This window comes from Strigops habroptila, chromosome 9 (assembly GCF_004027225.2).
Source record: "Strigops habroptila isolate Jane chromosome 9, bStrHab1.2.pri, whole genome shotgun sequence".
In the NCBI taxonomy this organism is placed as follows: domain Eukaryota; kingdom Metazoa; phylum Chordata; class Aves; order Psittaciformes; family Psittacidae; genus Strigops; species Strigops habroptila.
In genome coordinates, this window is record NC_044285.2 from 21,111,106 (window position 1) to 21,121,300 (window position 10,195).

At 63.5% G+C, this 10,195-nt stretch overlaps 1 protein-coding gene across 6 annotated transcripts; it reads right to left on the reverse strand.

Moving 5' to 3' along the window:
- Window positions 1-156: 156 nt before the first annotated feature.
- PARP6 (poly(ADP-ribose) polymerase family member 6) lies at window positions 157-9,007 on the reverse strand. 6 transcript variants are annotated; one of them, XR_003993017.2, is made up of 23 exons: window positions 8,913-9,007; window positions 7,895-7,972; window positions 7,688-7,782; window positions 7,225-7,285; window positions 7,004-7,094; window positions 6,845-6,911; window positions 6,467-6,616; window positions 6,080-6,260; window positions 5,671-5,724; window positions 4,649-4,744; window positions 4,471-4,563; window positions 4,271-4,396; window positions 4,102-4,167; window positions 3,879-3,946; window positions 3,604-3,652; window positions 2,883-2,995; window positions 2,718-2,790; window positions 2,382-2,451; window positions 1,936-2,015; window positions 1,726-1,789; window positions 1,507-1,591; window positions 350-1,412; window positions 157-233 (listed from the first exon to the last, which is right to left on the reverse strand). XR_003993017.2 is itself a non-coding variant. In XM_030496603.2 (22 exons), the coding sequence occupies exons 1-22, from the start codon at window positions 8,913-8,915 to the stop codon at window positions 1,310-1,312; spliced, it is 1,863 nt and encodes a 620-aa protein (XP_030352463.1). In that variant the 5' UTR covers window positions 8,916-9,007; the 3' UTR covers window positions 235-1,309. The 6 variants fall into 6 exon arrangements, 4 of the variants coding, with proteins under 4 accessions (XP_030352463.1, XP_030352462.1, XP_030352465.1 ...); XR_003993018.2 differs by lacking the exon at window positions 2,382-2,451; XM_030496603.2 differs by lacking the exon at window positions 157-233 and having other exon boundaries at window positions 235-1,412; window positions 2,883-2,992.
- Between the last annotated feature and the right edge of the window lie 1,188 nt (window positions 9,008-10,195).

Here is a 10,195-nt window from a genome sequence, read left to right on the forward strand (position 1 = left end):
TCTTTGGAGCAGTTGCTGCCGGGTCTCACCACCCAAATCCCCCCGCGAAGGCACCAGCTGGGCCAAAGCATCCACTGGGAATTTGGTGGAGCCAGGAGAGGACCGTGGGCTTCTTTTTATTTTTTTCCCAGGAATTCCCATTTTCCAGAGGAATTCCCATGGTTTCGCTGTTCTTTCCAAGTGACGGGGGAGCTTCTGGAGGATCCATGTCCCATGGGACGTCCCTTCACGCCCTTCGTGGGAAAGTGGCTTCATTTATTTATTTAAGGGGTAAAAAACCCCAAACCCCCCAAATCGCAGCAGAACACCAATGGGGCGGGTGGTGAGGGGATGGTGTCACATCACCCACGTTTGGGTGTCCGTTGGGGGCAGTGAGCGATGCTGGGCAGACAGTGGAGTCCCTCTGTCACTCCCCAAGGGCAGGGGACACCGCAGAGGTGACACTGAGTGCCCTGGGCGGTGAGACGAGCCTGTTGGGTCTCAGCCGGTGACTGAACCTGAACCAGGAGGTTTCTGAGGTCAGTTCTCACCTTCCTGTATCAGCCCTGGCTGGACCCAACGCCGCGGCGCAGTGAGGGGCTGCTCCAGGGTTTGTTACTCTCAATCCCTCGGACCCCGCGGTGTTCCCGGGATGATCCCGTGGGAGCCGCTCCCAGCCCAAGGGGAACCTCTGCCACCCTCAGTGTGGCCCCATGTCCCTGGCGTGGGCCCGTCCCAGAGGCACAGTCCCTTCTCCGTGGCGTGGCCCCTGCTCCACAGCACAACCCCTTTGCCATGGTGTGAGGGTCGCACAATTCCCTCCCCGAAGTCCCAACTCTCTCCCAAAGCCCCATCGACTCCCTATGATCCTTTCCCTGCAATCCCATCGTTTCCCCATGATCCTGTCCCTTCCCGCGATCCCATCCCTTCCCCCCCAGCCTATTTAAATACTTTCCAGGGACACGGATTCCTTTTTTCTTTTCTTTTCTCTCTGTTTTTGGGTTTGGTTTGTTGGTTGGTTGTTGGTTTTTTTGCTTCAGTTTCTCACTGTCAGTAAAACCCCTGTCGCTGCCAGCGCCAGGAGGGGCGGCCTCCGGCCACGCCAGCCCCTGCAGCTCCTTCTCCGCGCTGCCATAGGGTTCGGGACGCTGGGGGACAGGACGGGGAGGGGACAAGGGACCATTAACCTGCCTGGTGCTCACTGGATGCTGGACGTTATGTACAGGGGGAGCCGCCACTTTTGGCCCCATCTCGGCCTTGAAACCCACTCGTCCTTCCCCAGCCCGGGGGCTTCACTCGGTGCTGGGGGGTCCCGGGGGTGTCCCACCACTCAGTTTGTATACACCTGAGTCCCGATCACACGCATGATCTCCTTCTGGATTTTGGGGTCCTGAGTATTGATATTGGCGTCTCCTACTTGGCCATCTTCATACCTGGAAGGGGAGAAGGGGGGCAGTGAGGGGTGTCCCACGGGTATCCCACGGGTATCCCACGGGTGCCATGAGGGGGGCACAGCCCAGCACTCACACAAAGAAGAAGCGGGTGCAGACGTGGTCCGAGACGGGGCAGACCCAGATGTTGCCGTGTTTCTGCAGGTCCTTGGACGTGATGACTGCAGAGGAAGGGGTTGTCGGCCAAGGAATGGGGCAGAGGCCCCTGCCAGGGCCCTCTCTCCCTCCTCCACCTGCCAGGGGTGGGGGTGCTGCCTGTACCCCCCATCCTGTGTCCCACCCCACATCCCCGCACCTTCGCACAGCGCGATGCAGTTCAAGTTACGGCTCTGGAGGAAGCGGGACTGGATGGAGCGTGTCTGTGGGGAGAGAGACCGGTGTCACCACCCTGCCGGGCTCAGCTCGCCCCGTCCCCAGCACTCATGGGTGCCATGTCCCTGTCCCCAGCACCTGCGGGTGCCATGTCCCCATCCCCATCCTCCCGTGGTGTCCCCCGGCCCATCACCTGCGGGATGGTGTTCATCCGGTTGTACCGCTGCACCAGCTCGTCCTTCGAAGGCATCCGGTGCTGCCCTTTCCCCATCCCTGTGGAGAAGCGAGGCTCCCATCACTCCCGGGCAGGCAGCACCCTGGGGTGACACGGGGACACATGCCACAGACGGGGACGGCCACACCGCGTGCTCCTGCCCTGCAGCGGAGCCCTGGGAACCCCCCAGCAGTGGGAGCAGCAGCTTTCAGAGCCTGGAAAATGTTGGGGTTTAATTCCCCAGCACATGGGAATGCCCCAGCCTGGCTGGGAAGAGGTTGGTGCAGGTGGGAAGGATGCAGGATGCTGCCTGCTCCAGCCAGCACTATGCCGAACATCCCCGGGCCCATGCAGGGAGTGGGGATGGGAATGCAGGCAGGACCGGGCAGCACAGGCAGGACTGGGCAGCACAGGCAGCCTCTTACCTGAATATCCAAAGGAAATACTGGAGATGGGGCTCAGATAGATGCCCTTGCCATAGGCTGCTCCATGCAGCTTGCAGGGAAACACCAGGGTGAGCACCGCGGGTCACCGGACAGCTCGGGCACGGTGGTGGAGGCAGCCCGGCCTCTGCAGGCAGCATTCCACATGCCTGCATCCCTCCCTGCCTGCATCCCTGCCTCTCTGCTGCATCCCTGCCTCCCTGCTGCATCCCTCCCTGCCTGCATCCCTGCCTCCCTGCTGCATCCCTGCCTCCCTGCTGCATCCCTGCCTCTCTCCCCGCCTGCCCCGGGCGGTGGGTCCGGCCCGGGGTGCGTTACCTGCAGTTTGGTGTAGGAAGCGTTGACCAGCCCGTTGCGGAGGATGGAATGCCAGTTCTCAATGTGAGAGCCGCTGGAAGAAGCAGCCCCAGGTCAGCCCCACGGCACCCACAGCATCCCGCCCCACAGCACCCGCCTGGGGGTCTCCTCCCCCCAGCAACTCACTGGAAAGCGAAGGTGCTGCCGTAGAGCTTCTTGGCGGTGCGGAACCGCGCTTCCTTGGCTGGGGGGCTGCTGAGCAGGAGGAACTGGTGCGAGGTGTGCATGAACTTCAGCTGCTACCAGGGGAAAAGGAAGAGCAACGGCGGTGCCGCCAGGGACAGAGGAGGGACAGACACAGACAGACAGAGATCATGCATGGCAGCCTGGCCCCAGACCGCCCCAGCCCTGCCTTGGCCACCTGGAGCTTGCCAGGAGGGCCAGTGCCATTCCCCAGCTCTTGTCCCCCATCCCACAGCCCGTGACAAGTATCCTCCACCCCATATCCCACATCCTGCCTCCCACAAGCCCACAGCAGGCAGGGCCCATCCCAAAGGCTGCATCCTGCATCCCAGACCTCCCATATACATCAGACACCCACATCCTTACATTCCTAATCCTGCATCCTGCATCCCACATCCCATAGCCAACACGCTGCATCCTATAGCCTGCACCCTGCATCCCTATCTCCCTTCCACATCCCATACCCTATGTCTTTCATCCTATGCCCTACATCCCATACTTTGTTCTGCATCCTATATCCTTCATCCCGCAACCCATATCCTACACCCCACATCCCATATCCTATGTCCCACCTCACATACCCTCCATCCCACATCCCATATCCCACATCCCACATTCCACTCTCCATCCCGCACCCCACCTGGAGCCCAGCCAGGCCCCTTACCCTGCTGAGAGGCAGCTTGACAATGTGGGATCTGTTGCTGGAGATTATCCTTGGGAAGAGGAGGAGGAAGAGAAGGAGGAAGGTCAGACAGGGTGGTCCCACACTCCCCTGCGACCAGAACCCACCCTAAGGCTTGTGGATCATGAGAAAGGGGCCGAGGGGGCCGTGACGGGGATGCCTGGCTGCTCCCCAGCCTGTCCCCTGTCCCACGGGACATGGGGCAGTGGTGGGTGATGTGGGGCAGCAGGATGGGGCCACAGCACCCTCGACCTTACCACTGCAGAAGGGGATGGGCCAGGGGGTCCAGCTTGTCCATCTGCTTCTTGATCTCCAGGTAGGACCCCTGGCAGAGGTAAGAGCGGGTGCAGGTGGGCCCCCAGCACCCACCCAACCAGGGGCAGATGAAGATCAGCACCAAAAAGCCACCCCTGGTGAAGGGTCCCACACCAGGGGGGTCTCTCATGGGACCACGGGTGGCGTGGGGCCACGCTGGTGTACCTGGGTCATCTCCCTGATGGACATCACGCTGTCCAGGGCCTTCTGCAGCCGCTCGTAGTTCTTCTTCTACACGTGGAGCAGGAAAGAGGTGGCCATCAGAGGGCTCCTCGGGGCTTCCCCTGCCCCATCACCCCTGGCATGGGGGAGCATTGCCCCCCTTAGCGCTCACCTTGGGGTTGAAGGCAAGTGTTTTGGGGTCGTTGGGGTCCACCACGGAAGGGTAAGGCTCAAAGATGATGCTCTTGCGAGGGGACTCCAGGGCAGCACGGCACATGGCCACCAGCAGGTCCACCACCTTGGGGACAGAGCGTGGGCTGAGGGGACAGCCCCTGGAGGTGGCGGTGTGGTCACCCACTGCACACAGCCTACCTCGGCGCCCGTGGCCACCTCCTCCGCCGCGCCGGACATGACGCCCAGGGTGTAGAAGGAGAAGACGCAGAGCTCGCGGGTGCACACGGCCGGCTGCGGGGGGACAGGGGCCGTGGGGAGGGTTGGGGGCGGTGGCAGGGGGTGACAGCCCACGCGGGGCCGCTCCCCATCACTGCACCTTGAGCATGGAGCCGTTCTGAAAGACGTGCTGCTCGTCGCACACCACACAGTACTCGTTGAGCGTTGGGATCCGCTGCTCCGCGTACTTCATGATCTGAGCGGGACAACGGCGGGAGTCAGGCCCGTGCGGGGCACAGCGCCCAGGAGGATGCTCCAGGCAGTGGGATTGGGATGAGCGGGATGTGGGGCAGTGGGAAGGATACTCCAGGCAGTGGGATCGGGATGAGTGGGATGTGGGGCAGTGGGAAGGATACTCCAGGCAGTGCGATTGGGATAAGTGGGACGTGGGGCAGTGGGAAGGATGCTCAAGGCAGTGGGATCGGGATGAGTGGGATGTGGGGCAGTGGGAAGGATGCTCAAGGCAGTGGGATCAGGATGAGTGGGATGTGGGGCAGTGGGAAGGATGCTCAAGGCAGTGGGACTGGGATGAGTGGGATATGTGACAGTGGGAAGGATGCTCTAGGCAGCAGGATTGGGATGAGCGGGATGTGGGGCAGTGGGAAGGATGCTCCAGGCAGTGGGATCGGGTTGTGGGGCAGAGGGAAGGATGCTCCAGGCAGTGGGCTGAGGATGAGCAGGACATGGGACAGAAAAGAGGACACTCCTGTCAGTGGGATAGGGCTGAGCAGAATACAAGGCAGTGGACTGAGGATGAGCTGGACACAGGGCAGCAGGGAGGATGCTCTGGGAAGCGGGATGGAGCTCAGCAGGGCACGGGGCAGCAGGGAGGGTGCTCTGGGAAGCGGGATGGAGCTCAGCAGGACACAGGGCAGCAGGGAGGATGCTCTGGGAAGTGGGATGGAGCTCAGCAGGGCACGGGGCAGCAGGGATGGAGCTCAGCAGGGCACGGGGCAGCAGGGAGGGTGCTCTGGGAAGCGGGATGGAGCTCAGCAGGGCACGGGGCAGCAGGGAGGGTGCTCTGGGAAGCGGGATGGAGCTCAGCAGGACACGGGGCAGCAGGGATGGAGCTCAGCAGGACACGGGGCAGCAGGGAGGGTGCTCTGGGCTGCAGGACCTCACCTGGACGAGGAAGCCGTACTCCAGCGTCGGGACGTTCTTGCAGTGGCCACCGACCTGCGCCGGAGCCGGAGCAGAGCCCGCTGCGTTATCCCCTTCCCCCCACGTACCCCGACTTCCGCACGGCACCAGCAGCCCCCCAGGACCCCCAATGTGCCAACACCCTCCTGGGGACACAACCGCACCAGGGACACGGCACCAACAGGGGGTAAAACCCCGCAGGACCCACGGCCGGCATCCCAGCTGGCCCACAAGCACCCATGGGTGCTGGGGAGAGGCACAAGGGAGAAACCCTGTAGGAGCTCCCTCCAAGCCAAGGGGGTCCCACCACTGATCTGGCCCCAGACCAGCCCCTGGGAATCCAGGAAGGGAAAGGAGAGGAAAGCAAACCCCGAGGCGGGGAGGCACCCACCAGGATGTTGAAGGGGGCGACACCTGCCTGGGTGCTGGGGGGGGGGTAGCCGAAAACCTCCACCTTGGGGTTCTTCACCATACAGGACACGGAGCGGTTCATCAGGCGGTTGACACGAGCCTCAGGGATGCCCAGTTTGCCCTTCAGCACCGAGTCTTGGATGACAGGGAAGCTGGGAGACCTGTGGGCACAGAATCCCCCTGAGCTCCGAACTCAGACACCAAATTCAGCCTTTGGCTGGTTTTGGGGAGCCACCACCAGCTCCTCGGGCTCTGGTAGGGAGCAACAGCATCCCAGGGATGAGTAGGAAAACTGAGGTACAGTCCCTGGACACCCAGGGGGAGGGGACACAGGGTTGATCCCTTGGTGACACCGTCTGGGTCTTACTTGGGGATGGGGGAGAAGATGCTGAGGCCAGCACGGAACTTCTTGATGGTGCCGCTCGTCTTGAACCAACTGTGCCGCTTCTCCTGCTGGGTCTTCAGGAAATCATTGCTGAGATGTTTCCATTGCTGGGATGTGAACATGCCCAGGATCCTGGCAGAGAGGTGGCATGGGCATCCACGCAGGGTGCCGGCACCCATGCATGCATCAGTGCCAACTGAGCCTAGTGCTTGGCTGGCCCATGCCACCCAGCTCCTCCTCTTCCCCATCCCCACAGGGTGAGCTGTGTGGCAGTGGCATGGGGACATGTGGCTGGTTCGGGTGCCTCTGTGGACCACCCCACCCACCACCCTCGGGTGCCCACTGTGTTTTGGTTCTTACTTCTTCAGCTGCAGACCCAGCCCAAAGCCCTCCTTGTTGGATGGCTGGAAAACCTCGATGGACGGTTCTGCAGGGAGAGAGGAGGACAAACAGCCAGTGCTACTGCTGTGCCCGTCCTGGGAGACACGGGAACACCGTGTCCTGCCTGTCCCCACTCACCAGGGCCATCGAGGTACTGGGAGAGGGAGAAGCGCAGGCGGAGGACGATGGGCTCCGTCCGCAGCACCTTCCACGCCGTCGCCACCTCCTCCTGCCAAGGGAGAGCTGCCTTTGGCACAGCCCTGAGGACCCCCGGCTGGGGAAGGAAACCTGGGGACCCCCCCAGGTGTGTGTCTCCACCATCCCCATGCCCACGGTGCCAAGAACACCCCAGGACTCACATCAAGGAAGCTGATGTTCACGTGGAGGTCGATGTCCACATCATCGATGGTCCCGTACTCCCTGTGAAGACACACAGCCCCATGGTGGAGTGACAGGCTGGCAGGCTTGTGGGGTAGTGACGGGCATGTGTGGCTCCCCATGTACCAACTGTGTGCACCCATGAGACAAGGATGGCAATGGCAGAGCACCCGTATTGTGGATGGGTGCCCCACGGATGCCACAGCTGGGTGCCCCAAGATGCCACAGCCAAGTGCCTGGGGATGCCATGGCCAAGTGCCCCAGGGGTGCTGCATGTGGGTGCCATGGAGGTGGCACAGCTGGGTGCTTGAGGAATGCCATGTCTGGGTGCTTCAGTGACAGCACAGCTGGGTGCCCTGGGGATGCCATGACCAGACACCCCGGGGATGGCACCGTTGGGTGCCGGGGGATGGCACAGCCGGGTGCAGGCAGCGGTGCACCCACCTGACGGCCACGGCATTCTCGCTGTAGATCTCCTTCACGGCCTCGATGTCGGCATCCAGCTGCGGGTGCCGGTACAGGTCGGCGGCGCAGGTCCCCTGCAGCACAGCACCCCACAGCAGTGTCAGCCCCGTGCTCAGGATCAGGCTCAGGCTGGGGAGTCCTGAGCCCCCACCACCACCCATGGGACCCAGCACCCGTGGTGCCTACCTGGACGCCATAGAGGAACTCCTCGGACTCATTGTCCCCATCGGAGTCATCGTCAGTCCAGTACTGGCCCTTGAGGTCCTGGGGGGCAGAGGGTTGGGGTCAGCAGGTTCGAGGGGGCCAGAAAGTTGGGGGTCAGGAGGGACGGGGGGGAAAGAGTTGAGGGGAGCAGATTATGGGGAAGAGGGTTGTGGAAGTGGACCAGGGGTAATGAGTTGGGTGAAGCAGATTAAGAGGTAGTGAATTAGTGGGGAGCAAGTTGTGGGGAATGATTTGGGAGGCAGTGGGAAAGGGAGCAGGATGGGGGAGTGTCTGGGGGGGCAGCAGGATATGGGCATTAGGATGGGGGGCAGTAGATTTGGGGGAGTGCGATAGCAGGCAGTGGGATGGGGGCAGTTTGGGGGGCAGAAAAATGGGGGCACAGCAGGATGGAGGAGCAGGAAGGGGGGGAGTGGGATGAGGGACCAGATTAGGGCACAGCAGGTTTGGGACAGTGGGATGGGGACAGCAGGATAGGGCCAGCAGGATGGGGCAGAGGGATGGGGCAGACGGATGGGGGCAGCGGGATGGGGCAGAGGGATGGGTCAGCGGGATAAGGGTAGCGTGATGGGGCAGCGGGATGGGGGCAGAGGGATGGGGGCAGAGGGATGGGGCAGTGGGATGGGGGCAGCGGGATGGGGCAGAGGGATGGGGCAGAGGGATAGGGCAGAGGGATGGGGGCAGAGGGATGGGGCAGAGGGATGGGGCAGCGGGTGGAGGCCACGCACGGAGCCGCTGCGGGGTCCCGGCCGATCGCGGAGGGGTTCCTCCCGCATCGGCCCCGTCCCCTTCCCGTGCCGGGGGACACGGGGACACTCGGGGACGCCGGTGCCTGGCCCCCCCTTCACCGCCCGCCGCGAGCAGGCCCCGTCCCGCCGCCCTCCCCGGGCACCCACCCGCGGGGCCTGCTCCCGGCGCCGGGCCGCGCGCGGGGCTGTCCCGGTGCCGCCGCGCCCCCCCCGGCCGGCGGGTCCCCGCTCACCATCTCAGCGGCCGGCGGGGCCTGCCAGCGCCTCCATGCTGCCGGGCGGGCGGGCGGCCATCGGGCCTTGACGTCAGGGCCCAGCGCGGGCCCGGCGCCGCGGCGTCACCCGGCAACTGCCGCTGACGTCACCCGGGGGACCCCCCCGGTACCCCCCAGCAGGGCACCGGCCGCCCCGGGAGCGGGGCCGTGGTGGGTCCCCGGTGTCCCCAGCACAGGGTCCTGTGGCCCCAACTCAGGGTCCCCTCAGCCCCCAGCACAAGGTCCCCCATAGGGCAGCCACATCAGGTGTCCCCACGACCCTGTTGTGGTCTCCAGTGTCCCCTGTGCCCCCAGGACAGAAACCCCAAGTCTCAGTGTCCCCACTGACCCTGCACAGGGCAACGATTTTAGGTCCCCACGTGGCTCCACCAGGTGCCCACAACCTACGGCAGAGTCCCCAGCATCCCCAGTACAGGGTCCACATGGTCCCAGCACAGGGCAACCATTTTGAGTCCCTACAGGGTTGGTCCAGTGTTCCCATAGCACAGCACAGGGTTTCTAGTGTCTCCAGTACGAGGTCCCCACAGTCCCAGACCAGGGGGACCACTTTGGGTCGCCACAAGGATGGCACAGTGTCCCCACAGGGGGTCTGCAAGGCAGGTCCCCGTGTCAATGACATGTCCCCACCAGTGCAGAAGAGCTGTGATGGGTCCCCAGCAAAAGTTCCCCATGGTCTGGTGGCAGGATCCTCAATGCCTCCAGCATGGGATCCTCAGTGTCCCCAGCCCAAGTTCCCCATGGACCTGGCACAGGGTGCCCCGCATAGCTGGCGCCGTGTCCCGAGGGTGTCATCACAGGGTCCCCAGCCCAGAGTCCCCTCCAGCCCGGTGTCCCTACACCCCCAGCTCTGTGTGCCCAGCACAGTGTCCCCAGGATCAGGGCATCCACGTTGGGTCCCCAATATGCTCCATCCCTGGCAGTGTTCAAGGCCCGGTGGGACAGAGCCTTGGGCAATACGGTCTAGTGTGAGGTGTCCCTGCCCGTGGCAGGGGTTGGAACTGGGTGACACTAAGGTCCTCTCCAACCCAAACCAGTCTGTGATTCTATGTCCCCAGCATCCTTGGGGTGGGTAGTTAGGAAGCTCAGGGTGGCTCATCACAACCCCAAATGCCCATCACTGCTGCCCGCACGGAGAGAGGGGCCGCGGCCCCAGCCCTGGGGCCCACCAGCGCCCCGCAGCGGGTGGGTGTGCTGTGAGCTGGGGGGGGCGCTGTGCCTTTAAGAGCAGCGCAACGAGGCAC